The 27,643-nt window shown below is 41.5% G+C and overlaps 2 protein-coding genes across 8 annotated transcripts in view; one reads left to right on the forward strand and one right to left on the reverse strand.

Moving 5' to 3' along the window:
* Nucleotides 1-2,243, forward strand: part of LOC140513771 (TP53-binding protein 1-like) — a 130,806-nt gene extending 128,563 nt beyond the window's left edge. For 6 of the 7 annotated variants that reach the window (XR_011970333.1, XM_072623741.1, XM_072623742.1 and 3 more), the window contains 2 exons: nt 1,285-1,430; nt 1,886-2,243. Coding sequence is in view for 5 of the 7 variants with exons in the window: in XM_072623741.1 (XP_072479842.1) it covers nt 1,285-1,430; nt 1,886-2,073 (334 nt within the window). In the remaining 2 variants the exon portion in view is untranslated. Of the gene's footprint in view, nt 1-1,284; nt 1,606-1,885 lie in introns of all 7 variants that reach the window. The other variant, XR_011970332.1, reaches the window with a different exon arrangement.
* Nucleotides 2,244-3,193: 950 nt separating this feature from the next.
* The window catches only part of LOC140513828 (gamma-tubulin complex component 4-like), a 28,975-nt gene continuing 4,525 nt past the window's right edge, over nt 3,194-27,643 (reverse strand). Inside the window, exons 2-18 of the mRNA XM_072623835.1 lie at nt 26,202-26,330; nt 24,260-24,382; nt 23,771-23,824; nt 23,261-23,317; nt 21,135-21,214; nt 19,484-19,684; nt 18,470-18,636; nt 18,024-18,148; nt 17,361-17,411; nt 16,044-16,149; nt 15,590-15,697; nt 14,911-15,049; nt 13,398-13,575; nt 12,467-12,601; nt 11,139-11,255; nt 4,759-4,898; nt 3,194-4,209 (exon numbers count right to left, since the gene is read on the reverse strand). Of these exons, the coding sequence (XP_072479936.1) occupies nt 4,197-4,209; nt 4,759-4,898; nt 11,139-11,255; nt 12,467-12,601; nt 13,398-13,575; nt 14,911-15,049; nt 15,590-15,697; nt 16,044-16,149; nt 17,361-17,411; nt 18,024-18,148; nt 18,470-18,636; nt 19,484-19,684; nt 21,135-21,214; nt 23,261-23,317; nt 23,771-23,824; nt 24,260-24,382; nt 26,202-26,330 (1,923 nt within the window). The 3' untranslated portion in view covers nt 3,194-4,196. The remainder of the gene's footprint in view (nt 4,210-4,758; nt 4,899-11,138; nt 11,256-12,466; nt 12,602-13,397; nt 13,576-14,910; nt 15,050-15,589; nt 15,698-16,043; nt 16,150-17,360; nt 17,412-18,023; nt 18,149-18,469; nt 18,637-19,483; nt 19,685-21,134; nt 21,215-23,260; nt 23,318-23,770; nt 23,825-24,259; nt 24,383-26,201; nt 26,331-27,643) is intronic.

Here is a 27,643-nt window from a genome sequence, read left to right on the forward strand (position 1 = left end):
AGTGAAGAATAGAAGGAATGCAGAAAAGTGGGAAAATAGTTTCCTAGACAGTCTCTCAAATAGGATGTGATTGGGTTGGAATTTTTCCGTGGTGTAGGAAATGATGAGCTGGTTGTTGTAGAAAAACATGGAGACTTTCATCTATGAAGGAAGATGCTATCTACCTTCAGAGAACAGATGATGGGAGGAAGTAAGCATAGTATGTCTTAGATATTTTTGCTTAAGTGTATATGGATATATTTGTAGATATCTATGTATATGTCCCCAGATCCATACTTCATTGTAGCCTCCTCTAGGGTGGGAGGAAAGGGAGGGGCAAAATAAAGTAAAAAGGACAAAACCAACAAAGAAGCAAAGCTGGGCAACTTTGAAAACAACGTGTAGTGTTTATCTTATAGGTTTTCTTGAAATGGAAATGTATTTTTATATTGAATCCTTTTACGGTCTACTGTATACAGGGCAGGTTTTCTTTTCTTTTCTCACTTTGTATTTAAATTTAAAATAAAAAATTCGCAAAAAGAAATGTTACAAAATAGGAATGACAAATGGGGCAGTCTTTTGGAGGGAATGGGATGGAATGGGATCTCTTGAACAAGTGTAGAGATCAGCCTTGTTAAGCCCCACTTCTTCGTGTGGGATAGGAGTGAAGGACATACAGTAACAGAAGGTATCTGAGTGTGAGGAAGGAGAAGACGTACCTTACGGTGAATGACCTCAGTTTTTTCCCATAAAATACAAGGAGGCAAGGGTCTCATCTGCCTTTGTTCAGCAGCACTTGTGCCAGGAACGATCCAAGGCTGAGGCTTGGCAGCTTACAATCAGTGATAGGATAAGGGGCCTAGGGACTCAAGAAAGAATTGTGTAGAGCTAAACTGGTTCACCAATGGGATCCAAGAGAATTAGTCCTGAAGTTAAAGGTTTTTGAAATGTGTACAAGGATTTGCATAATTTAGAGCATTTAAAAATGTTTCTGACCTCTGGGAGGATAGGTTCGGGAGTGACCCTGAACCAGAGGATCAGTTAGACTTGAGATAATCAGAGCAGTGGAGGGGGTAAGCCTACCAGGATCTCCACACTAAGGCCTAAAAAGAAGAGTTTTGAAGGCTTTATTTGCAGAAATTGTGAATGTGCAAGAGCGTGCTCCTTCAGGAAGCCTGCTTTTCAAAACATCCAAATATACGAGAACTCTCTATGTAGGGTTATTGATTCTCTTGTTTTCCCCCAAAGAAGATTAAGACCTGCGTTTGCTCTTTTCCATCTTTGATTCTGTTCCCTTTTTTGTAGGCACCCCCGTGAGAATCCTTTCCATAATCTGAAGGTCCTTTTAGTATCCGACCAGCAGCAAAATTTCCTGGAACTCTGGTCTGAGATCCTCAGGACTGGGGGAGCAGCCTCAGTGAAGCAGCACCACTCAGTTGCCCAGAACAAAGGTATCTATTGAAAGGATGTTAGGAAGCCCCTGCTTCCCCAAGAAGTGCATTGTTCCTCTTGCCAACGGCAGGCTAGCTTTTATAATGACTGGGCCTTGTGGTCAAAGTTCCTGTCCTGACAGGTAGATCTTGCTCGTGTTCTACTGAGAGAAGACAAGCAACTTGAAGAGGTGAGGTGAGCCACCATGACACCAGCACAGGGCTGTTCTTAGTTTCCGCTTGGTTCCAGTGATGTATTTGCCAAACCTTTTCCCAGACACAACCATTCTCTGGGTTCAGGGACGCTCACTATGGTATCCTTCTACTGAAACGTCCTAATTCAAATAGATATTTGATGGACGGAACAGGTCTCTAGTTTGGGCAAAGTGGAATGGGCTGGCTAGAGGGCACGTCCTTCCTCATAACAGAGGGCTGTGATGTATTTCTTTCCATTTGTTTTCTGCTCGTTCTTTCAGATGTTGCTTTGGGGGTATTTGACGTTGTGGTGACAGACCCCTCGTGCCCTTCCTCAGTGCTGAAGTGTGCAGAAGCGTTACAGCTGCCCGTGGTGTCACAAGAGTGGGTGATCCAGTGCCTCATTGCTGGGGAGAGAGTTGGATTCAAGCAGCATCCGAAATATAAACATGATTATGTCGCTGACTGAAGATGCTCGGCCCCATCAATTTCATTCCCTGCTATTGTGAAGACTGTGTTTTAACCAGGTTTTAAATGTGTCTTGTGTGTAACCGGACTTCATGCATGGATCATTGTATATAGTTTTCTTTGCTGAACTTTTATGATAAAATAAATGTTGAATCTCTTTGGTTGTAGTAACTGATTCTTTATCCTTTGTTTTTTTCTGAGTTTCTTTTGGAAGGAAGGAATAGGAGAAAAGAACATTACCTGTATGGCAGAGGTGCTTGAACCACTTGTTTTTAGTATTTTGAGAAATGTATTTCAATATAATTGGTTTCCTTTGTAATCCTATGTATTTCATGAATGTGAAAACAGTTCTTAGGAGTGGATCTACAGATTTCACCAGACTGCCAGAGGGGGTCCATGTCAGGAAAATGATCAAGAACTCCCAACTGTACGACTTTTAAGCAGAAGAGAGTCCTCATCACCTTTTGGAAGAGGAGCATCTGGCCTTGCAGATAAGGGGGATGAGGGGCTTTCAGATTTGCTATTTGGTATTTAGTAGGCTTAGTGGTGACCATTTTTGTTTTTTCTAGTTAATTTTGTACCAAGACATTCCAAAGATAAGTGGAGAATATTCTTTGCCTTAAAATATTTCTTTCCAGTGAGTATAGGACTGGTAAGTTACATATACTTTCTCAAATATGAAATTACTAAACTTAGGGATGCTAAGACCCCACTGAACTCTGAAGGGCTTTCCTTTGAAGTATGGTAAGCTGTCCTGTGGAGCTAGCTAGCGGAGAGTCTAGGATTGGGCTGGGACCGGGTCAAAAGCTCTGAAGTCCTATAAAATGAAGTAGCTGCCTGAACACTTAGAAATTTTCAAAACTCCAAAAAGGCATACATTTAATTACTGTAACCATGGCCCTTACTACCAAAACCAGTTAAGGTAGTCCCTTTGAGGTCTGTGGTAGAAGGAGAGACCACCTCCATCCATCTTTTTTAGGAGATACCTGAATATCTCCCCTTTCCTCCTGCTTTCTAAGAGACATCAATGGGAAAATCCCTGCTCAGTGACTGACTGCCTTGAAGAGTGAGGGGATATTAGATTAGTTTTAATCTGCTACACAGAGAAGCCAGTACCGTGGTGAGGGTTTAATAAATATTTATTTTGATGGTGTTACGACACTCCTGATGACCTAGGTTCAAGCCCTGTCTCTGCCACACAGACTATTTCCACTTAACTCCTTGGCGCTCTGGGTACCTCTAAGGCCTGAGTTGCAGACTGGCTGCAGAGCTGCATTGATGGAGGGAGGGGAGTCTCCCATACCTCTGAAATACCACCCATCACCCCCCAGAAAAAAACAAAAAAACAACTGCTAATTGCTTCTGCTTTCGTAGCACTAATATAGTTGGGTGTGGAATTTGTGACTTAAACTACTAATGCCCTTTTATAGCTGAAATTTCACATGGGGTCTTTATTCTATTTCCCTCCCCCCCGCCCCCAGCTTCTGTACATCTTAATTCTCTGACAGACACAGCCACTTAATCATTAAGTTGAAGCTGAGATAGTTGGAAGTTGTTTGATTTTTTGATTCATGGATTAAGATCTTTTAGCTTCTTCAAAGACAGTGGAAAAACTGTGAATAAGGAAGAACAGCTATCAAGTCAATAGAAGGTTTACCTGTTGCCCTTCTTGCTAATGACATCTAGAAATCTAATGTGCAAAAACGATCCTCTTTCCAAATGTGTGCCATAAGCAGATCTGACTTTCCGGTCATATTATAATGATTGTTCAGAATGTATTTCTAATAGAAGTACACGTTCAGTCACGGTCACTTGACTATTAACTAAGTCATGCTTTACCACCAAACTCATAGAAGGAGGATTAATAAACTCTTCTACAAGGCCAGAAAAAAATTCGCTTCTGTTTTGATGTATAATGAAGCTAACTTTTTTTTTAATGGTGACAAATGATATCCTTAGTACAAGTTAACGGCTTCATGACAAGAGAGCGGATTAAACTGCATTTCTCAGTTATAAAAGTAGAAGAGAATGTTTCCATGAACCTTCAGCAACAGACGGAATCACCTCTGGACGGATGGAAACTGCAATCTTGCCAACTTAGCTCCTGAATCTCAACCACAGGGTTCATACCCCAAAACTGCAAAAGAAAAAGACACCATCACATACTTTTCCTGCAAAGAAACTATAGATGTGAGACAGTTTCACATTCAAAATCAAGGAATCGTAGATAGCTCCTAGCCTGTCTTCTGTTACCATCAAAAGATCAGCTGGGAGGAGGCTTAGAAAAAATTACTAAGACCAAAGAAGTCTTTTTTTTTCTCTTTAGGAAAAAGTTTGAAGAAAGATAAATGGTAAAACTGAGCAAATGATTCCTACTATGCCCTCTTGCTCACAAACCCACACTATAAGAAGGGAGAAAAAATCGTACTGAAGAGACTGTTCAGTATAAAAAAGCTTGATCTTTTTACATGAGGCAGCATGACACAGGCAGAGGGCAGCCCACTGGATATAAAGTCAGAGAAGCTGAATTCAGTACCTGGTACTGCTATTTATGTGACTTTGGGCAGTCTGAGACATTAGGTGTCAATTTCCTCGTTGTAAAATAAGGGGGTTGGAGTAGAAGATCCCTCCGGTGCAGTGTATGATTCCAGGAACCTAGTCAGCTGAATACCTAACCTGTGCCTACCTGCCCAGAGTCCCACCAGCCTGGGTGTAATACTTGTTGTAATCCAGTCGTAGCAGTAGTTGAGCCAAATCTGAGTTTATTTGATGATTCCGGACGCTGGAAAGGATCTTAAAGAGGAGTGAAGACTGACGGCTAAAACCCTGCAGGAAGGAATAACAGGGATTCAAGCGAATTCACCCCAAAACCTCATTCTTCTTTTACCTATAGCTGGAGAAGATGAAGAGTTTCATAGGAAGTGCCTTTAAGTCCAGGGGACTGATTGTGGCTGTACACCAGGGCAAGTGCAGGGAACAGTAACGAATGCCAACTGACTGCTCTACCCAGTGCTGGGTCACAGATACAGGGTGGGCGAGGAAGGGTCTTGTACCTAGTAGGGATGGTGTTACAGGCCAAGGAGCAGTCACAGGCTCCAGGCTATGCACTGAGCAAGCAACAACTTGAGAAACAAGCTATGTGGCCCTGATCTGGGGAGTGGGGCTGGCAGCTGAGGGTGGGAAGGGGTCTCAGTTTCAGCATCAAGCCTAGTCTGAAGCTGGTAGGATAATAACCAAGGCAAGAATTCTAGACCAAAGGGCACCCTTTGTTCTGTCATCCTAAATTGCAGAGCTTTCCTGTGATAGTGGCTGATTCCAGCAGCAGTCCACTGGAACTCCAGTAAGCAGCAAGCCTCCAATTGTGTTGCTCAGACCCCAAACCAGGCCAGGAACCTGCAGAGCTGTGATCGTGAGGAAGGCACTCATTTCACCTTGGATCAAACCTCTCTGGGAGCACTGGAAGCTTGCAGGTCCAGCCTGAACTTCCCCTGAGACCTTGGAATAACAATAATACCCCCCAAAACGCAGCATCAAGACCCAAGAGGACACAAATATAGCCCAGTCTGGACTTCACATAAAGACTGAAATCGAGAAGTAAGCTGGAAAAATGAGCAAACAGAAAGAAGAATCCCACCATAACAAATTATTGGTGAGTCAAGCAGACGCAGAAGAAAAAAATGACTCCAAAACATCTATAAGCAAAGTCTTGAAGAAAAATACAGCTTGAGTACAAGTTCCTAGAAAGGAAGATGCAAGAGCTTACTTTTTCAATGCACAAAGACTTTTTCTTGTTTTTTGCGGGGGTTCCAAATTCACACATTCCCTTTACTCCTTACGAAACCCAGTAAGAAAGCAAAAAACTCCAAAACCTATTACAAGTATGTCTAGTAATGCAAAACAAAGTTGCACGTTAGCCAAGTTGAAAGCTTAAACAATTTTCTTTATACATAAAAGCAGTAGAGGAAAAGAACTGGATGGAACACAGAATTAGAGAACGAATAGTTTGAACAAGAAGAACAACCGTACCCATGCAAAAGACTCCATGAAAATCAGAATGGGCTAAAGAAAAGAGAACGATTTCATGAGACAAGAAATATTAAAACAATGTCAAGGAAACTGCCTCCATCTCTGGGAACCAGAAGGCAGTGTCAGTTATCCGGTAGGGATTTGTTAACCATCTATTGTGCCTGGAGTGTGCTGAGCACTTCAGATACGGATAGAGGCACAAGGTAGTTTCTGTTCTCAAGGAGGAAACAACTATGTACAAACGAGCTGGACACGTGGTAGATCTGAAATTCTCCAGAGAAGGAAGGCCTCCCAGTGAAGGGGATCAAGAAAGACTTCCTGGAGAAGGCAATGTTTCAGCTGGATCTTGAAGCCAGGAAATGGAAATGACCAGAAAGAGAATTCCAAGCATAGGGGGCAATGACAAGGCCTGCAGTTTGGAGACAGAAAATCATGTGGGAGGAGGAGTAAGGAGGCCAGTGACACTGGATCACAGAGTACGTGGTAGAAAGGCAGCAGAGGGCTGGGTATGGAGGGCTTTGAATGCCAAACAGGGTTTTATACTGGATCCCGGGGGTTATAGGGAGCCATTGACATTTACTGAGTAGGAAGTTGACATGGAGAAATCTGCACTTTTAAGAAGATTAATTTGGGAGACGAATGGAAGGAAGGTGGACTGGAGTGGGGAGAGCCTAGAGGCAGGGAGATCAACCAGTAGGCTATTTCAATAGAAAAGGAATGAGGTAATAAGGGCAGGTACTAGAGCATTAGGTGCAGTGTCAGAAGAGAGGGATATAGGACATGTTTTGATGTAAAATCAACAGGACATAGGAACAGATTGGATATGGGGAGTAAAAGAGAGTGAGGACTTGAGGATGAGATCTAGGTCTGGTGTTATCCTCAGCAGTAACAGGAAAGTTCAGAAGAGGATAGCTTTTTTGGGGAAAGTTAATGAATTCAGTTTTAGACATGTAGAATTTTAAGCTGTTTCTGGGAGGAAGCCAAGAGGGCAGAGTAGCATGAAGCAGTATAACAAGCTCCATCCCCTAAAAAACCAAATTACTCCAAACAAATTTAGAAAACTCACCAGACTGAATCTTGATGGGTAAATCTAGGAAAAGTAACACTGAGTCATTTGTCCACTCCAAGTCATTCTAGGGAGAAAGATGGAGAGGTCTGCGAATACTGGGGATGAAGTCTGGTACAGAGCACCCCAGGCATGAAATACTGCAGCTCTTAGGGAGACACTGTGTACTAAGGCAAGAGGAAACCCCAGACCCATATTAGGGCACTGCATACAGAAAGCAGGAACAGGTGTTAACTGGCACTTTTGGTAGCCACTACCCAATGCTGGGTCACAGATTCTTGGCAGACTGAGAAGGAAACCTGTCCCAGGGGGTGGTAATCCTAAACCAGAGAGTACAGAAGTAGTAATGATGTGGGTCCCAGAATGGGGTGCCAGCTTCTAGCCCAGTGTGATCACCTGTAGAAGAATAACCCTCGTGGGAATTCTAGACCAAAGGGGAGCTGACAACTCCATCACTCTGAACTGGCAGCTTTCCAGGTAGCTGGTAGGGTAAAGTCCAGCCTACTGCTGCTCAGATCCAAACCCAGGGCAGGATCTTGTAGAGCTCAGATCAAGAGGCAGTGATCAGACTTTGCTCAGGATCAGACCACTTTGGGGACACCCCAGATTACAACGTTCAATACTCCAAGAAAGCAGCCACAGGATCTGCCTAGACCTTCCCTCCAGAAGTGTGGAGGGCCCATGCCTAACATCAAGTTTGAAGTTAGGAAGTAACTATTATGGTGGCAGGGAAGCTCCAGACAAGCCTCCATGAAAAGGTTACTCCAAAATATCTAAAAGCAAAGCCTAGAAGAAAAATACACCTTGGGCACAAACTCTCTTGTAATTGTTGGAAGAGACAAAGCAAGAGTTTTTAAAAAAAGAGATGAAAAGCATTTTTGTAAATTAAGTGAGAGCATGTGAGGAAAAAAATGGAAAGGAAACAAGAACTATGGATGAACAAACTGAAAAAGGAATGAACAGCTTGGCACAAAAGGTGCAGATCCTCGCTCAAGCAACAAACTTCCTGAAATTAGAATGGACCAAAAAGAAGCCAATGATTCTATGAGGCATCAAAAAATATTAAAAGTCAAAAAGGCTGGAAAAAATAGAAGAAAATGCAAGGAATCTCACAGCAGAAACAACTGAACTGGGAACCTCATCAGGAGAAAAAAAATTTAAGAATCATTGAACTATCTGAAGCCCATGGACAAAAATAAGAGCCTAGACATCTTACTTCAAGAACTCGTAAAAGAAAACTGCTTATATCTCTTGGAACTTAGAGAGCAAAGCAGAAACGGAAAGAATCGACCAATCACGTCCAGAAAGAAACTCCCAAACTAAAATTCCCAGGAACATCATAGCCAAAATCCAGAGCTTCTGGGTCAAAGAAAAAATGCTCCAAGTTGCCAAAAAGAAAGAATCTAAATATCAAAGAGCCACAGTTGGAAGCATACGTGATTTAGCAGCCATCAGTATAAGGAATGGAGAACTTGGAATACAGTATTTCAGAAAGCCAAAGACTTAAGGTTAGAGCCAAAAATAACATCAGTAAAACTGAGTATCATACTCAGGACTAAAAATTGACTTTTAATGAAACAGAGGACTTTCAAGCATTCCTAATGAATGCTTGGTAGAAACTCTGAAGTTCAAACACAGGAGTTAAGAGAAAAATAAAAAGGTAAACAAAAATGAACAATGAAAAAGGCCTAGACAAGTGTAATTGCTTACATGCAAACATGGGGAGATGATATGTCACCTGAATCCTATCATCACCAGGAGTCATATGAAATCTAATTAGGCAAAGCCTGGGAGTGGTTTTGCTGATGTCTTGGTGATCTTAAAAGAATGGAAAGAGGGGGGAAGTATGATATATTCAGGAGGGAGGGAAGGGAAAGGTTAGGGAAAACTACTAACTTTTGGGGCACAGCTCCCAATTGCTTTCCAGAATGGCTAGACCAAGTACAGCTCTACTGACATGATGCATTAATGTGCCTATTTTCCTATATATTTTCCAGCAGTTGCCATATTCCTTTTTTGTCACTTTTGCCAAACTGAGGAACATGAAGTGGAACCTCAGAGCTGTTTTAATCTGTATTTCTCTAATTATTAGTGATATAGGCATTTTTTTCATTTGACTTCTGAGAGCTTGGATTTCTTCCTCTGAAAACTGCCTGTTTATAGCCTTTGACCACTTGACAACTGGGAGACTTATTCTTGTGAATCTGAAATATTTCCCTTTAATTTTTAGAACTATGTCCATTATCAGAGAAAATTGCTGTAAATATTTTTCCATTTTTGCTTCTCTTTCAACTTTAGCTGCACTGGTTTTGTGCACAATCAAAACTGTCCTATGATCCTCTCTGTTCTTTGTTTGGGCATGAATTCTTCCCCTCTCCAAATATCTTACAGGTCATTTCTTCCTTGCTTTTAAAATCTATTTATGATGTTACCCCTTATGTCTAAGACACATACCCATTTGGCTAGTACCTTGGTATACGGTATGAGATGTTTAAACTATTTACTAGTTTCTGCTAGACTGCTTTCCAGTTTTCCCAAGTTTTTGTCAAATAGCAAGTTCTTACCCTAACACCTGGGATCTTTGGGTTTATCAAATACTAAGCTACTGGGCTCATTTGCTTCTATATATTATATACCTAATATGTTTTCCTGATCAGCCTATTTCATAACAAGTACCAAATAATTTTGATGACTGTTTTGTAGTATAGTTTAACATCTGGTACTGCAGGCCTGCTTCCTTCCCTCTTTTTATCACTATTTCCCTTGAGGTTTTTAGTCTTTTATTCTTTCAGATAAATTTTATTATTTTTCTTAGCTCTATAAAGTAATCCTTGGATAGTTTGATTTGAATGGCACCAAAGAAGTAAATTAATTTAGGCAGCAGTCATTTTTATTATGTTGGCTCAGCCTACTCATGAGCAATGAATATTCTCCAATTATTCAGATTTGTCTTAATGTTACGAGTGTTCTGTAGTTGTATTCATACAGTTCTTGTGATGACCTTAGCAGGTAGATTCTCAAGTATTTTACACATTCTGTAGTTATTTAAAAAGAATTTCTCTTTTTACCTCTTCCTCCTGAGTTATGTTGGTAATATGCAGAAATGCTAATGATTTCTGTGGGTTTATTTTATATCTTGTAAATTTGCTGAAGTTGTTTGAATTAATTCTTCAGTTAACTCTCTCGAGCTTTCTATGTAAACCATTACATCATATGCAAAAAGTGTAACTGTGTTTCTTCTGTCCATGCTTATTGCCTCAGTTTCTCTTTCATGTCTTACTGCTCTAGCTAGCATTTCCAACATTCTATCAAATTGTGGTCGTGATAATGGACATCCTTACTTTACCCTTAATCTGATTCAAAGACTTATAAGTTTATCATTACATATAATGCTGGCTTTGGTTATAGATAAATACTACTTTTCAAATTAAGGAAAATACGTTTATTCCTGTGCTAGTTCCTAGTCTTTTTCAAACAGGAATGGGTGTTGTATCTTGTCAAACGCTTTTCTACATCTCATAAAATCATGATTTTTGCCATTATGATTAACATGGTCAGTTAGGTTTATAGTTTTACTAATATCTAACAAACAATGCCTTCTTGCTATAAATCCAACGTGGTCATACTGACATGTCTGTGCTATGTTGCTGAAGTCTACCTGTAAATATTTCATTGAAACATTTTGTATTGTTTTCATTAGACATATCAGTTTATAGTTTCCTTTTCTTTGTTTTAATGTTTTTTTAAACTTATCCAATGAGGAAATTTGTTTTGTTTGACTATACATATTTATTACAAGAGTTTTGTTTTACTTTCTTTTTCATTGATGAGTGAAGGTGGGACGGAGAGAAAGTAGATTTAGGTTAATTGAAAAAAAGCAAAATTTCATTTAAATAAATTCCACAGAAGAGGATGGCAGCTTACTCTCTAGCTGTCAGGACTGTCCCTGTCCAGCTCCATTCTGGCAGACTTACCTTCACTAGAATACTCAGCTGGGCAGCCCCACGCTCATCTAGAGGGCCCAGATTCTGGCTGACCAGTGAGCAGAAACTGTGACAGAGATCTAGGATTTCATTCAGGCAGTGGAACACCTATATTAAAAAAAAAAAATAGTAAAAGAAGGAAAATGGGCATGTTATGGGGAATGACAGCTTAGAGGATTCAGGGTCTTCTATTCCCAAGAACACGCCTACAATTCTAACCTTTCTTCTTGGGCTCCAGGCTTATGTCTCTGATTGCTGGATATATTCATTTCAATTGGAATGTCCTATGGTACCTCAAATTCAGTATGTTTGAACAACTCATTATCTTTAGTTACTCAAAACTACTTTACCCTTTGGGATTCCCAATTTCTAGTCATTATCTCCTGAACATGCCACAGAAAATCCATGAATGTCTTTATTCATTCTATATATCCCCTGTATGGCATGTACAAAATACACTTCTTTTTTCCTCTTTTTATTTTTCCATTTCTCTAAGTCTTTCTTCAAGGCCTAACTTAAGGCCCACTTCTTCCATGAAACCCTGACTGCCCTAATTTTTACCAAGCACTCTAGCATTTACTGGCTGTGCCATTTATTTGGTGCTATAGTAACAATACAATTGTATGCATAATCTGTCTTCCCAATTACACTGTAATCTCCTTGAGAGGTTTAGATCCTGACTGTCTGATATACAGCCTTAATGGAGCAGGTGCTAAAGGACTACTTGTTGATGAAGTTCTAGTTCCATCATCCCCTCTCCAAAGTAGAACTGAACTCAAACCATCCAAGGCAGGCAGCTGATCCTAATGCAGGGGTGGGGAACCTGCAGCCTCCAGACCACATATGGCCCTCTAGGTCCTTGAGTGAATCCAAACCACACAGAACAAATCCCCTTAATAAAAGGGTTTGCTCTGTAAAACTTGGACTCAGTCAGGGCCACACTTGAGGACCTAGAGGGTCACATGTGGCCTGGAGGCCAGAGGTTCCCCACCCCCATCCTAATAGTTCACAGACATCTTTAGCAGAACAAGCATTTCACTCACTCTTACTTTTCATCATTACCACACATACACGCTAATGTAAAGCAGTTTCTGTTTCCTTTGCCTTAGACTATTCTTCTGTTCCTTATCTATCTCAGAAACCTGAATACATATCATCTGTGCTGTCTCCTATTTATAAATATTGCGAAATACCAACAAAAATGGGGAATAAAGATCTGATTAATGGAAGCCTGTTGTCTTGTCAACTCAATCAGCATCTGAAGAAGGGGAAGATTTAGTGCTATAAAAACTTCAGAAAGCCAAACGAGCCCCACTTACAGGTTTCAGCAAGATGAATGACTGAGCCAGCAAGTTGCTCAGGAAGTGGTCATGAGCCAACTGGATGCTCTCAAAATCCCTTGTGGAGTTAATCTGATGGAGGAGCTGGGAGAATTGAGACTCCAGCACATCTACCTGAAGGAGAATTAGAAGTAATTAAAGTATTTTATGGGACACAATCACTCTAGGATAGAAAGGATAGTGAGGCATCTGAAAAATAAAACACAGAAAACTCCCCTGTGCTCTTGAATTGACCAAGAAAGCCCTTGTTATGTGGCATGACATTGGCAGGGAAAGCTGAAAACCTGGTTCAACCCAGCCTCCTGTCATTAAAGCAGATGTTTTATGTTCATACTGACTGACTCAGTTACATTTTATTAAAATTTAAAGACTTATGGAACACTTCAAAAAGCCAAAACTTCAGTGATGCCAAAGACCTGAGATTTCATCCCGAGGATGCTTCCTTCAGTGAATTATATTGCCACCACTCTATACTTTAGCAGACAGTCTTTGTGAATTGCTGTGACCAAACCAATTCATCAGCTGACAATCAACCATCTAATGTGAAGCCTTTCCTAACTTAGTGAGGCTGGTCATATGGTCAGGACTTGCACTTTACTGACAACTTGCAAAAAATCTCAGGGTCAGCTTCCTGTCACAACAAAACAGAGCAGGATTTTAGGGTGATGCCAATGTCATCCTATCCACAAGAACTTAATAAGTGCCTTAGTGGTGCTGCTCATATGAGATTGTTAGTGCTTCTGGGGCTTCTTATGCCTCATCAATACCATTCCACATAGCAATCCTAAAAACCACGGCCAATTTTTTTCTCTCATGAGCGTTCCCCCAGGGCAAGAATAAAACATCCCTGCAAGACCTTTCTCCTGCCCTTTCTTCATCTCCCATGTACCATTCAACTTTCAGCACAGACCTGGAGATAATACTGAAGATTATCCACCAAGAAGGCCATGTGGTTCCGTAGGCGCCATTTAATGGCATCGCTCTGGTTAGACTTGAGATGCTTGCGCTGCATTTGGAGAGCCCAGCAGTGCTGCAGTTCTGCCTGCACTCGTCGTACGCTGAGCAAGTACTTGAAGACAACATTGTACCTGGGTCCAAAACAACCACCGTGAAGCTAGACTCTTCCATTCCCAGCTACCTCCCCTTTCCCCTCAGTCAAGTCCCAGATTCCTCCTCTTCCTCCCTTTTTCTTTCCCATTTTCAAAAAGAAAGGATTTGAAGCTAGCCAGAGAAGGGCCCTCTCTACTGGAGGCAAAGTCCTTGTTCCTTTCTCCTGAGGCTCAGCCCAATGCATGTTTCTGTCCCAGGACTTTCCATTTCACTCATGGGAGGCCCAGCATTCCAAACAGCCTCTGCTCCTTCTACCTTTACTTTGCAAGTCATGCCAAACAACACCTGCCTTACAAAGTTCACTGAACTATACAGAGGTCATGAGAAACAACAGGTGACCAGCCTTTGGGGAATGTAAACCCCTCAAAGGCAGGCATGTTTTTTCCACAATCTCTTAGGGCTCAGGATTGTGCCATGTGCATGATGAACTCTTAATGTTATGTAATGGTTAGCTGTCTGAGAGTGATACAACGTTCTTTGAAAAGGAATGAGTTTCCTATCTCCACAAATATCCAAATGGTGGTTGAATTACTCTTTCAGAGAAAGAAAGAACTGCCCTGGGAGTGAGGCTGTACTACATAACTTGTATGGTCCCTTCCAATTCTAGAGTCTGTGATTCTAAACTTTTTATTCCTCCCTAGGTCGTGACAGCTGCTGACATGGGAGAAATGTCAGAGGACACATACTGAAGACAAGCACTTGGAAGAAGAGTTGATTCCTAGGGGAACTGGAACTATGTGACCTCTCATCTTGGCATGAGTTTACACAGAAAAATAAGAAACCTAATTTCCTTCAATTCTAAAATAATCCCTGTTGAAACCTGCCTTCTTCAAAGGGCTCAAGGACACATCCAGCATCAAGCTTATTATGCCGATCACTGCCACCTCAAATTAATTTCAAAAACAGAAGCAACATGGCATATGAGGAAGACCTAGGAGTTTGGAGGTCATTGAATCCAACCCCCTCATTCAACAGATGAGGACACTAAGGCCTGGGGGCTTTACATGACTTGCCCATCAACACAGAGGTAGCCAATGGCACAGCCAGGATTCACACTCAGGTTTAGTGATTCCAAGGTGAATGCTATTTCTACTAAACCATACTACTTCCCCAAGGGCTCTTTTACCAGAAGTTCTCTAAACAGTTTTAGGTCAGCATCTGCAGGTTAAATAGACTGGGGTGGAGATGGATGGATTCTTGAAGTTGTATCTCCTGGGCCTGCAGATTACTAACAACTGGTCAGAGGGCCTCTATCTTCCCTGCCATAGTTAGTGTTTGCTAGCAAAAAGCTCACAGAGGTCTTGTAAACCTACTTCTCCAGGACAGCAGGAGTGAAGAGAATGTGCAGAGGCCACTGCACTTTGTAGGAAAGACCTAGGGCTGCCCAGCCTGACGCAGGGGCTTCTCGGGGAGAGGTGTCCCGAGAAGGTGCTTCTCGTGCTTGAGTAACATCTAAGGCAAAAAAAAAAAAAAGAAAAAGAAAATGAAGAAACTTCAGTCTAATTAAGACAGACAACTTGTTTTGTTGAAAGAAGAATGCACATGAATAACATGAGAGAAAAAACCAGGGGGATGTCTAAGACACAAGAAGGAAAACATAGTGGGCAGAGGGCAAGGAAACAATGTGTAGGCAGGTTTTTTGGTAGATCTTAGAGATTATTTTGTTGTCTTTAGAGACAGAGGCAGCTGGAATAAGACAAGAACTGACGCATGGCATAATGAAAAAACCCTTGGCTGCTAATGAAGTGGTCTGGATTCCAATCCTGGCTGTGCCACTCATGAGTCTCGGTAAGTCGCGTAACCACCCTGTATCCCTGTTTCTTAATCTTTAAAATGAAGAGGCTGAACTAGAAGATTTCTTAGGACCCCCTGAGTGCTAAAGGTAGATAACTCTAAGATGAAAACCATATAAGCGTCTTCAGAGAAGGAAGCAGCATCAGGAAAAAAGGGAGGAACAATGATATGCGAAGGAGAGAGAAAGGGAATTAATACCCTTATGTTCCTTTCCATGGTACTCAATTGTCAGGTGAAGCAGAGGGAGGAGGTTGTCATCATCTAACAGCACCTTGTGGGCAGACTGCTGGAAGGCCACATTAACATCTGGCAGAGAGAAAGAACAAGGAGCAAATAATAGCACCTGGCTATATGATGAAGCCTGGAAGAAATGTTCTCCCATCCAACCCTGCCTGACCGTCAGGAACAAACACTATTTGACTTTGGGGTCCAGACCACACCATTTCATACAGATATCATTGGTTATGTGGCTGCTTGTCCCAGGAGATGACTGCAGTGTGATGGAAGCTATCCAGGCCCACTGAAATGGCTTCCCTAGGCAGCAACAGAAGGTAAGGAGGCTGCCCCTCAAGCCCTCAATGAAGAAGCTGAGAGTTGGGCTCTTCTCTCAAGGAAAGTAACTTAGTCATTCACTCTTCTGTTGAGTACTTACCATGCTCAGTTACTGCAGTGGGCGGTGCCTTTAATATATGCTGGGCTGTGTCAATGAAGGCCTGGAACAGTTCTCCTCGTCCCAGCAGGTAAAAGTCTTTAATGATCTTTGAAAAAGAATGTCAGTATACAAGTCAACAATCACACAAGTCTTAGGAATTCTTCGCTATCCAAGGAATTGAATTCAATCCAATTAAAGCATTCACAAAGCTCCTATTATGTATAAGGCACTGTCCAAGGAGAGAGGAACACACAGAAGAAAATTAAATTACCCCTACTGTTGAGTGGCTTATAGTCTACTTGGGAGATGGAATATTTACCTAAATAAGTAAAACTAAAGATAAATTAGAGCAGAAAGCACTAAAAACTGGGGAGATAAGCGAAGGCTTCCCTGAGGAAGTGGAACCCAAGTTAAGCCTTGAAGGAAGAAGACGAGGACTTTTGCAAAGCAGAGATGACAAAGGAATGCATTCCAGACATGGGGGGGATGGCTCATGTGAGAAGAAAGAGGCTGGAGACGAAGCATTTGGGAACAGTTAGTTATCATAATGGTCAGAACACAGAGCTCATGAAAGGGAATAGTATGAAGTAACACTGGCAAAGTAGGTTCCCAGACTGTAGAAAGGCTTTTAAACTAGAAACAGTGCAGAGCTGTCTCCTTAATTAGGACCCAACTAACACATGGATTTGGAGGCAGCGTGGTACAGTGGATAAAGAGCCAACCTCAGAGTCAAGAAGACCTGGGTCCAAGTCCCTTTTGGGATAGATCTTGGTTGTATGACCCTGGGCAAATCACTCAACCTCCACATAAATTCTCTACAACAAGGAGTTGCAGAGAAGGTACTGATATACACTGATAGAATGTTTTTCCTTGGGAATTCCCCATACCAATGAACACAGTGTCATTTCCTTCCTGTCCCCAACAGATGGATGTGAGATTCTGCCCCTCTAAACAGGCATATCAAGAAGAGAAATTTTAGTGGTGCTGTTAAGCCAGGAAGATTACAGTATATTTGATATCTTTACTTGGTGGCAACACAAATGATAAAATTACAAGAAAACTTATGTCTATCTCTTTGTCCTACAGTATGGTATATCTCTACAATCATGTTTGTATTTACAGAAGCAAATCCTGGAAGGAATTATTCCTTCAGATGACACCCAGCAATGGGCTGCTCATTTTGGGGAAGAGTATACAAGGTCATCCTAAGAATCCAGGGATAGGTTTTTTTCCCCAAATCAATAGAGTTAGGGAAGGCAAAGGTCATTTCCTGTTAGTTACATTTTAACAATAAAGAAAAATAAATGAAACTATTACCTTTAGTTGGCCTAATAAATCTGACTCCTCCACCATAAGTTTCCATAGATGCTGAGGAAACAAGAACATCAGTGAAATCCCATTTTGAGAACACCATTACAAAGGAGGATTCTTTATTTAAAAAGCTGCTCTATATTCCACTGAATGACTCAGGAAAGAATACTACTCATATGATCATGACAATAAACTGTCTACAAAAAACCCTTCTGAAAACCTGCTACTAGACCCTGTACAGACGGCAGCAGCAAGAGAGCTTAGCCCTTCGTCCTTTTGTTCTTTAGTGGAAAACCCAATCTGGTCCCAAGCTCCCGTGGAGCAGAAATACACACACAAAGTGAAACAAAGATCTCATCTATTCCTTCAACTAAAGAAAACGTTGTGACGCGAGATGCTGAGTGGATTGTGTCTCTGTCACCGTCAGGCAGCTAGCAAGGCATTCCATGTCCCATAAGAGACTGAGCTCAGTAAGAGGGAAGGACACTTACTATGGCAGCATTCCTAAAACCCAAAGACGGAGAAAGCGTCTGGCCTGAGGAATCATTTCTTCACCCTGGTCTCTAGTGCCAGCTAGAAGAAGCAGCTGCTGTGCTCCACTCTCTATCTTTCCAGGTCAATCCACCCCCTCAGAAAACATATGCTGGATCAGACACTTAAAAGGCAAACCTCAGCAACAGTGCTGCGTATCCGGTCCACCACCAGCTCAAAATCCACAAGGCTGAAAAGAGGCTGCTGCTTGAGGCGATGCAGTTCGGCAGCAAAGGTGTCTTCTTGATTCTTTAAAATAGATCCTGTGTATCATGGACAGTAGGAGGAGAGACCCTCGGAGCTATGCTATCAACAACGCTCTGATTCTTTCATTTGTTACTATAGACAATCTAACTAACCAGGGTCTAGTAAATACAGGGCAATAATTTTTGCTCTTAACCACTGGGTGCCACTTCCCTTGCTTTGAAGATTTCTGACAAGAAGCATCATGGTGCCCTCTTACAAGATTTATTTCAAAATATGATGTACTACACTGACCACTGCCTTGGCTCATGAGGCAATGGGCAATAAAAGCTGCTCTTGACCAGCTCTTGGGGATGAGATGTTAGGACAGGACTTCCTACCTTTTCTGGTCAGATTCACATTCTGATTCTCAAACATCTGTACAGACTCTCCTACAAACAGGATTTTTTCAGCGACTCTCACTGGAATATAGGAAAGAAGTATTTCCACCCGAAGGGAAAACTGCTTCAGGGATGGGGCCAGCATGTTCTCTTCCTCAATCAGGCGCTGGGTGAGGAGATACAGAGTGACAAAGGAAACAAGAAAGTATGCAGTAACTCTATCTATCTCCATCCTTTATATTCCATAGTTAATATATTGGGCAATAGGGACTTTAAACCCAGGGATGTACAACTCCCACCTGCCAGGCATGTACTGTGCTTGCAAGGAGGTAGTCTAGCCTGGTGGCTAGCAGGCAGGAGAGGCACAACACATGAACGTTCTAGTTCTAGCATTGCCATTAACTAGTTACAGGACTCTAGCTAAATCATTCAACTGCTCTGAGCCTTAGTTCCTTCCTCTGTAAAATGAGTAGGTTGGACTAGACCTGTGAAGTCCTAAAAAAAAAAATCCTATTATGCTCAGTTCCAAGAATTTATGATTCTTATGTAATACACTGGCATCTATATAGGTTTTTGTGAATCCTAATTAAGACCTTGAGCTGCATCAAAAAGCTGCCAGAGAGACACAACTTAAGGAGCTGTCCACTTCCTAAGTATGGTATTAGTATGGTATGAAGAAGGCCTCACAACTGCCCAGCCTAATGGATTATCATAGACTCACGGGTCTGGAACTGGATCAAGTCCAATCTCATTTTAGAGACGAGGAAAATAGGCCCCAGGGAGGTTAAGTCTGGACCTAGACAAACAAGCAAAGGAGGTGGGGGTTGTACTCTTCAGCGCTCTTTCCCATGCATCCTGCAAACCTCATTCAGACAAAGGCAAATATCAGGAGGGACAGGCTGAAGGAAGTGGCGCAGATGGCACCGAGGTGGCAGGCTCAGTGCAAGCTCATGTGAGAGGGCGAAGGGGTCACTATCTGGTGGAATGTACTGCCTTTCCCTTCAAATCCTCCCCAGGTCCTGAAGTTCTCGTAACTGCTTCCCTGTCAGGCCTCCAATGCCCAGGTCTTCCTCCTCCTCCTCCAGTTGAGTAGAGACAAGGCCAGAAGATGGGCCCTGTTTAATAAAGAACTCTTCGTGTTGGTCCAAGAGGAGGCCATGTAGCATCCAGGCAGAAAGCTGCTTGTACATGACCCCATGGCACACTGCCAAGATCCTGAGTGGAGAAAGGGAGAGAAAAACCAATGCCATAAAAGCCCTTGCTGGGCACAAACACCCAGGCCATTCTGGGACGTCACTAGAGGGTACTGGCCAAGATCTGAGTAAGAATTTGGTGAGTCAGAAGGGAAACTGTCCATTACACTAAAAATAATCATTCCATTTTTATTCCTATCTTTTTGGAATTAGTCATTAAATTTCTTATAATTAAAGTTCCCATATTAAGTTTAAAATGTCCTTCAGCTATTTTGACAGTTTCTTTTCCATATTGTTTATTCTCACCCTGCGTAAGAGTTTCAGAGCTGAAAATTCCTGCTAAAACACAATGAGATGAGCTCAGAGAAGTCTGTTTCTCTGCCAACAAAAGCAGTTTGCTCCTTTTCTCTTGTTTCACCAAAAAGGAAGGGAATGGATGTGGTAAGGGAGAATGACTCAATTAGAAATGGAGCATTACAAAAATACATGAAAAGAGAAGATCAAGCACCCTCTCCAGAACTAGCTCAAGTATTTCCAAGATGTTCTTGTGCAGTAACCAAATATTAGAATTAGAAGGAAACTTGGAGATCAGAGTCCAGTCTTTCCACCCAGGACAGAAGCTTAACTTCAAGTTTTAAAGAAGGTAAGATAAAATGGGCAATATGAGCTGGTTCCCTACCACCGCCAGCATCAAACAGAAAATTCTCTGCTTAGCCCCCTTCTTACCTTTCCGGTCTTCTTATCCTCTACTTCTCTCCATATACTTTACAATCCAGCAGCTCCTGCCTTCTCCTAACTCCATGCTTTGTTACAGGCTGTCCCACTGCCTGGGAGGTTTTTCCTTCTACTCTCCACATGTTGGCTCCCTTGGCTTACTTCAGGACTCAGCTCAAATCCCACCATCTACTGGAGGCCTTTCCTGGTCCCTCCCCAATACCAGTGGCTGATCTGAAATTACTTTTCAACTACTCCATATAAACAATATCTTATATGTAAATAGTTTAAAAGTTGTTTCTCCCATTAGGAAAATAAGATACTTGAGAGGAGGGACAGTATTTTTACCTTTCTTTGTATTTTCAGGCTTAGCAAAGAGCCTGGCAAATAGTAAACATTTAATAAAATGCCGGTTGACTTACTGACTGAAAATAGCAATTACTTTAAAAGATATACTCAAATATAGCCAAGCAAAACCCAGCATATATAATGGTAACACCCTAAGGATGATGGGATCTGACAATCAGAGGGACCTTAAAGTCATCCACACTAATTCATTCTCTTTTATGTAGTACCATCCTGGATTCTTTATTGGCTGGCATCCTGGCCTCTCCTACTTTGATCATATAGACCTATCTGCTCAGTGTTAGCTTTTCAGTCCCATCTATTACTAACTATTTTGGAGAAGTTTTAGATCATATGCAAATAAAATGGTCTTGATGAACTGTGTCAATCTTATTTAAGTTTTTGTGACTTACTTTTCTAGCGCACTGCGTACAGGAGGCAGTCCCCCACAGCTGTATTTGTATACTGTTTCCAAGATCTGACACCCATGAATCTGTGGAAAAGATAAACTTCTAAAAATTATACAGTGCCTGCTGCACAGTTTAAATTGTACATTCAGTTGTGATTGGTCCAGGAGGGACCTACTGAATCAATTCCAGTGGCACTTCCATAACTTTGTCCTTTTCTACCTCTTACACATCAATAGTGACTCCCTCATCTCACTCCCCCAATACACACACAAACACACACGCACACACTGATCCAGTGACAGTGGCCTCATTGCTGACATTCTGTCACTGGACTTCAGGCATTTTCCCCAGCTATCACTCATGCCTGGAAATCTTTCCTCCTCACCTCTGCCTCCTAGTTTTCCTGGATCCTTCAAGTCTCAGCTACAGTCCCCCCTTCTGCAAGAAGCCTTCCTGGATCCCCATATTTGCAGGTGCTACTAGCTACATATTCCATTGGGTTTCCTAAAAGTGACTGAATGGGTCAGTCAATCTCCTCCTGAGCCAGATCTACTTGGGGATATGCCTATTAGCTTGTTCTGGAAGAAGAAAGTAGAACTTCTCCACAAAGATACTGCATAAGAATGTTTAAATGTTTAGATTACAGGTTCTAGATTCATCAGCCAAGAATGAATATGTTAATTCAGAAGTAAAAACTACCGGCCCCCCCATCAGCTTCTTTAAGGAGAGAGTTTTTATCTTTGCTTCTGTAGTCAGAAAGGATAACATGGATGTAGCACATTTCCAATTGTGCAGAGTGAAGTCTAGTAAAATGTGCAAATCTTTTCTATTTCTGCTGAACTTCAGCCCACAGCATCCCTAGGCCCATCATGGAAAAGAAGGTGAGTGAACCACCAGCTCTTCTTGGATTTTTCACTCTCCTTTCCCAATTGAAATGAGACAGAGAAGGCTAACATGGGAAAGGAGAGAAAATTTTCATCTGACTCGTAACTCCATTCATGGTGGTACTTTTCTTCTCATTTTGGGGGGACAGGGGAGTGTAAAGAAGCTGCAGGGGTAGAGAGGTCCATGAAGAAGCCCACACAAGGCTTCCAGGAATGGAGGGGATGCACTTAAACAACTCACTGTGCATACAGCTGGGTATGTGTCTACACAACACAAAATGAAGTAGAGGGCTGGCAACTGTTTGGTCCAATTCATCAAAGAAAGAAGCCAAATTAGATACTTTTGCCTCTGTGCTATGGTTACCTCTATGTGGGACTGAGTCCTACCCTTCATTCAATTCTTTGGCCTAAATTATCTGGTTGGGCTTTTTAGCTGAAGAAGTGGCACTTATTTACTCTGTGTGTGTGTGTGTGTGTGTGTGTGTGTGTGTGTGTGTGTGTGTATGTGTATGCATAAGTACAAGTGTGTATGTGTAAGAGAGGCAGACAGACAGATCAGAGTTGGGGGGGGAGAGAAAGAGAAGGGGGCAAGAGGGAGGGAGCCCATATACATTAGTATTGATATGTATTCTGCATCTGTGTGACATTTACAAAGGTCTCATTAAATATCTCTGGGGTTGGGAGTGTGTAGAAGGAGGGAAAGAGGACAGGAGTGTGTCACATGCAACCCAATTGTCTCACTGCAGATTTTTTTAAAATGCTGTGGATGAATTTGTAAAAATTATACTACTTTCAAGGCTGTTTCCTGTGATTGTTCTTATAACAACTCAAGAGAAAAGGACTCAGGGAGCCAGAGGGTACTTTTCACAACCCAACTTGACTAGGTAATCTACTCAGCACTTGCTGATCTCAGAGTTACTAGCTCAGATCCCAAAAGCCAACAGTCTCCCAGAATACTTGGAATCAATTTTTCCATGACAGTAATAATAGCAACAACCTAAGTAAAAAGTACATTTAACAAAGTTAGGTGAATGACTTAGGCATGGTGACCTCTTAATACTGAAGCATGACCTTGAGGAAAAAGCTCCTTGCTCCCATCAATGATCAACATGTATGATGCCTTTCCTTCTCAGGTCTAATTTCATGGTTCCCCCAAACACAACAGTTTGAAGAAATCTATGTGGTGCAAATCACTAAGCACACTGAATTACGTACATCATTAACCAGAATAAAAGAAGTGCTTACCTTCTGACTCTTAATCTGTTCAACAACAACCATCACTGAGGGAAAAAGAAGTTGGAACTACAAAGCAAAGCAAAAGTGAATTAATCTAATGTAATCTCTTACGTGTTCCAAATGTAAGAGAGGGAGTATAAACATAAGCTCTGGAAATGATGGCGTTTCTGAATGAAGATAGAGAGATCAACTCCAGCCAGAAGAGGCAAAAAAAGGGCCTACTCCTCTCAGCCTATCTTTAGCTAGAAACACCTATTTTGGAGGCTGGCAGGATAGTCAGTATAACATCAACATGGACAACTTTAGTACCAAATGTTAAGAGACGATTTATCTTCAGAATTCATGAAATAATGCTCATATAATAAAGCAGATTAAATGTACAAAATGTAAAATTTTAGATTCAAATTCCGAATCTGGAAGTAGGAGAGCTCTTCAAAATACTAGATTAGTCAAATATACCTAAAAGACTGAGAGAACAGACAAAAAGAACCCAAGATATTCCATTATCTACAAAGATACCTGGTCCAAGGAGTAATTGACATGTGATATGGAAAGGTGAGGGTCAGCAAGGAACTGCAATAAAAAACATAATTAGAAAAACACCATCTCAAAAAGTTTCTAACCTATGACCTAAGAACACTGGCTGGGGAGAGGGAGAGAACAGACCTTGTGGTAATGAGTGCTTTTAGGTTCCCATAGAAGATAGTGATACAGGGTCACTAAAGTGATACAGGTCACTAAAAACTGAAAGCAAAATGTTCACAGAATACCCTGGAACCTCTTACAGAGGCAAGAAGTTACTTTGATCATTAAATGAACAATACGGAGAGCTTATAGTGGTATATGCTCATTAAAGGCATTTTCCCAATTCTGAAACCCTAATTAAAGGAAGACAAGCTATGGTGGGGAGGGAGGACCGCATTTTCTTTCCAAGGATGTGGTCTAGTGAGGAAACTGGGGGACTCAGGGGCATTACTGCCTGCCTCTTTCTCCTCTTCTCTACCTCACCTCTTGCTCCAAGTCAAGCAGTGCTTGACGATATGGCTGCAGGATGGAGTCCAGACCTGTGCAGAAGGCCCGCAAATAAATTCCATGTAATCCACCCTGGCCTTGCTGGGACAGATGGTGATCCTGCGATTAAACAAAGGCTAATTAAATTAGCTCCAGGATTGGGACTTGCAGATCAAGTGCTGAACCTGGAGTCACAAAGACCTGAGTTCAAATATGGCTTCAAAACACCTCCTAGCTGTGGAACCCTAGACATGTAAAACTTCCTCTGTCTGCCTCAGTTTCCTTTGTAAAATGAGGATACTAACAGCACCTACCTCCCAGAGCTGCTGTGAGGACCAAATGGTACATCTGTCAAGTGCTTTACAAAATCCTTTAAGTATTATTTAGATACTATCCTTTTTGTTGTTATTACGTCATTATTAGTTGTACTGCTGATGTTTGAATAGCTGTGTCAAATTAACCTCCGTAAGAAGAAACATACAACGGAGTGAGGGAAATAGTTTGCCCATTAACATTGTTGGACCACAGATTGACAACACCAAAGGTCCTTGGAGTTCATCCAGTCCAACTTTCTCACTTCAGAGATGAGGAAGAGGTTCAGAGAGGTTAAGTGATCTGTCCAAGGTCACAAGAGGTAGAACTGGGGACTGAGTCCAGATTTGGTGCAGTGTGGAGCACTGGTCCTAAGACAAAGGAAAACTGAACTCTAGTGCTGGTTCCAAGACCGATTACGTGGACAGCCTGAAGCAAAGTCACCTCACTTCTCTGAGCCTGGGTTTACTTCTCTGTAAAATGGGAAAAATATATTTATACTCCCTACCTAAAAGGATGTTGCGAGGAAAGCATTTTGTAAATATTTATATCAGTGTGAGTCATAATTCCTATTCCCACCTTCCAAAACTGATGTCATGTTTATTTTAAGCCAGAACCTTCTTAACCCTTTGCCTTAAGGAAGAATAAAAACTTTGCGATGAAAAAAGAAAAAGGACAGAATTCCTCCTCTGTTGAAAAAAATCCATCTTCCTTGAGAACTATTGGATCTGCGGAACCCATATTTTTAACTCCAACTTGAGCAAAAGCCCAGCCAGAAGTCTAAATTTAAAACCAGCCTCCAACTCCCTTCTCTCTCTTTCTAATGTGTATAATGCCACTCATAGACAGATGTTCTTCTGAGACCAGAGAGGTTCTGTTACTTCCTCAAAGGTCACATAGGAAGTATGTGACAGAACCAGATCCCCACCCAGCACTCTTCACATCGTACGCTGCTGACTCTTATGCTGTAGAACAAAAACTCCCAGAACTTACAGAAAAACAATTCAAATAACGACACATTTGTAAATAACCTTAGGGGAATTCCATCTTCCACAGGACTCTCTCTTTCATTCATCACATGGATCTGTTATGCTTCTAGGAAGCTAGGAGTTGAAATCACAGAGAGGCAAATTTATACTCAATGTCAGGAAAAAACTTCCTAACATCTACCAGGGGTGGGGAACCCGTGTCCTCAAGGCCACATGTGGTCCTCTAGGTCCTCAAAAGTGGCCCTTTGACTGAACCTAAACTTCACAGAACATATTTCCTTTGTTCTGTAAAACTTGGACTCAATCAACAGACTGTACCTGAGGACCTAGAAGGCCACATGTGGCCATGAGGCTGCAGGTTCCCCGCCCCTGACTTAGACCTATCCAAGCAGGGAATGGGTTACCTCAGGAAGTAATGAATTCTCTCCCATTAGAAGTCTTCAAGGACTGCTTGTAGTAAGAGTTTGGGCTATTTAATTCTCAAATTCAGTGACTCTATAAATGTTCCTGTCATTAATATTATTCGTAACACTGTTATTAATGTTACTATTAATACTACCGATACTTGGCGCTCTTCTGAGCCCAAATGCAAGACGTATAAAAAACATCACCACTGTCCTCAAGGGCCGACCACCCACCTGCTGCTGCACATGGCCTGTATATCGTTCAATGAACTCTGTAAAGCGAATATAGTCCGTGCCAAGGCGGCAGAGTCGATTCAGGACGCTGGTTTCACTCGGATGGAGAAACGGAAAGTCCTGTGACACCTACAAAAGTGGTAACAACATTAAGGACACAGATGCCTCTGATTCATTTGACTCCCACCCTAAGGATACTCCAAATGCTTTACAATAATGACAGGATGTTTTTCTCCAAATGTTTTATGATGACATTTTTTTCTCCTCATTCTGCCTTTTGTGAGGTGTATTTATCAGAAGAGTTCTGTAAAATATAACTATTTGCACATTACTGGCATCTTTTTAAAGTGATTATAACAAATACATCATCATGTAAATATCACTTAAAAAGAAAATGGTGTTTATTTTTTAAATGCAAAATTTCAATTAACTAGCATTTATTTTCTTTCTCTCCTTCTCTCTCATTAAAAAGAAAAAAAGAAAAACAAAACCCCTGTAATAAATGTGTATAGTTGGGCCAAACAAATTCTTGTACTGTCTAGGTCTAAAAAATGTCTCATTCTACATTTTGAATCCATCACCTGAATGGACTTTCATAATCTGGAAGGAGGTCAAGGAAGCTATGTAATAAGCAATTACCTTTTCCTTCCTAATCCCTTCAGCCTTGCCATCTCTAACATTCCACCAATGAATAAACACTTACCAAGCACCTTCTGTGTGCCCAGGACTGTGCTAGTTGTAGGGGATATGAAGAGGCACACCAACATATGCATATGAAAACTTAAAAAAAAAAAAAAACTACTCAAGAGACAATGCAAGGCAATTGTATGAAGAAATTAAACAAAAAAAGTAAGAGAATTCTCCTCTTCTCAAACCCTATCACTTCACTAAATACCAAAGATGAGAAAGTCTATAAATAAGACAACTTTCTAAGTTGCTAAAATTGGAAAGTTTAGGGAAAAAATCCACCCAAACCACAGGTTAAACACAAAAAAATTCAAAAAGAAGAGGAAGAACAGCGCCGACTCCTTCTCCTTGGCTGAGCTCTTCAATTTCACGACCACTTTCTGAGCACCTCTGGGACAGGCACGGTGAGCAACAGAGGAAAAATGCAGCTGCATCTGCTCTTAAGGAGTTTACATCATACTGAGCAATACAGATAAGTAAATACAAAATGTATAAAAAGTCATGGGGGAAGGGTATCAACAAATGGGAAATGGGAAGAGGCATCTTATCTTCTGAGCTGAAGCTTGAAGAGAGCGGGGTCCCAAGAGGCAAAATGAAAAAGGAAAGCCTTTTAGGCATGGGGCACAGCATGGGTAAAGGCATGGAGAGAGGAGATGGGGTGCTCTCTACTAAGAATAAATAGAACCCAGTACAGATGGAACATTTAGTATATAAAGGAAAGTAATATGTAACCCTAGTGTAAAAAAAAGCTGGAG

Source organism: Notamacropus eugenii, chromosome 7, assembly GCF_028372415.1.
Source record: "Notamacropus eugenii isolate mMacEug1 chromosome 7, mMacEug1.pri_v2, whole genome shotgun sequence".
NCBI lineage: Eukaryota > Metazoa > Chordata > Mammalia > Diprotodontia > Macropodidae > Notamacropus > Notamacropus eugenii.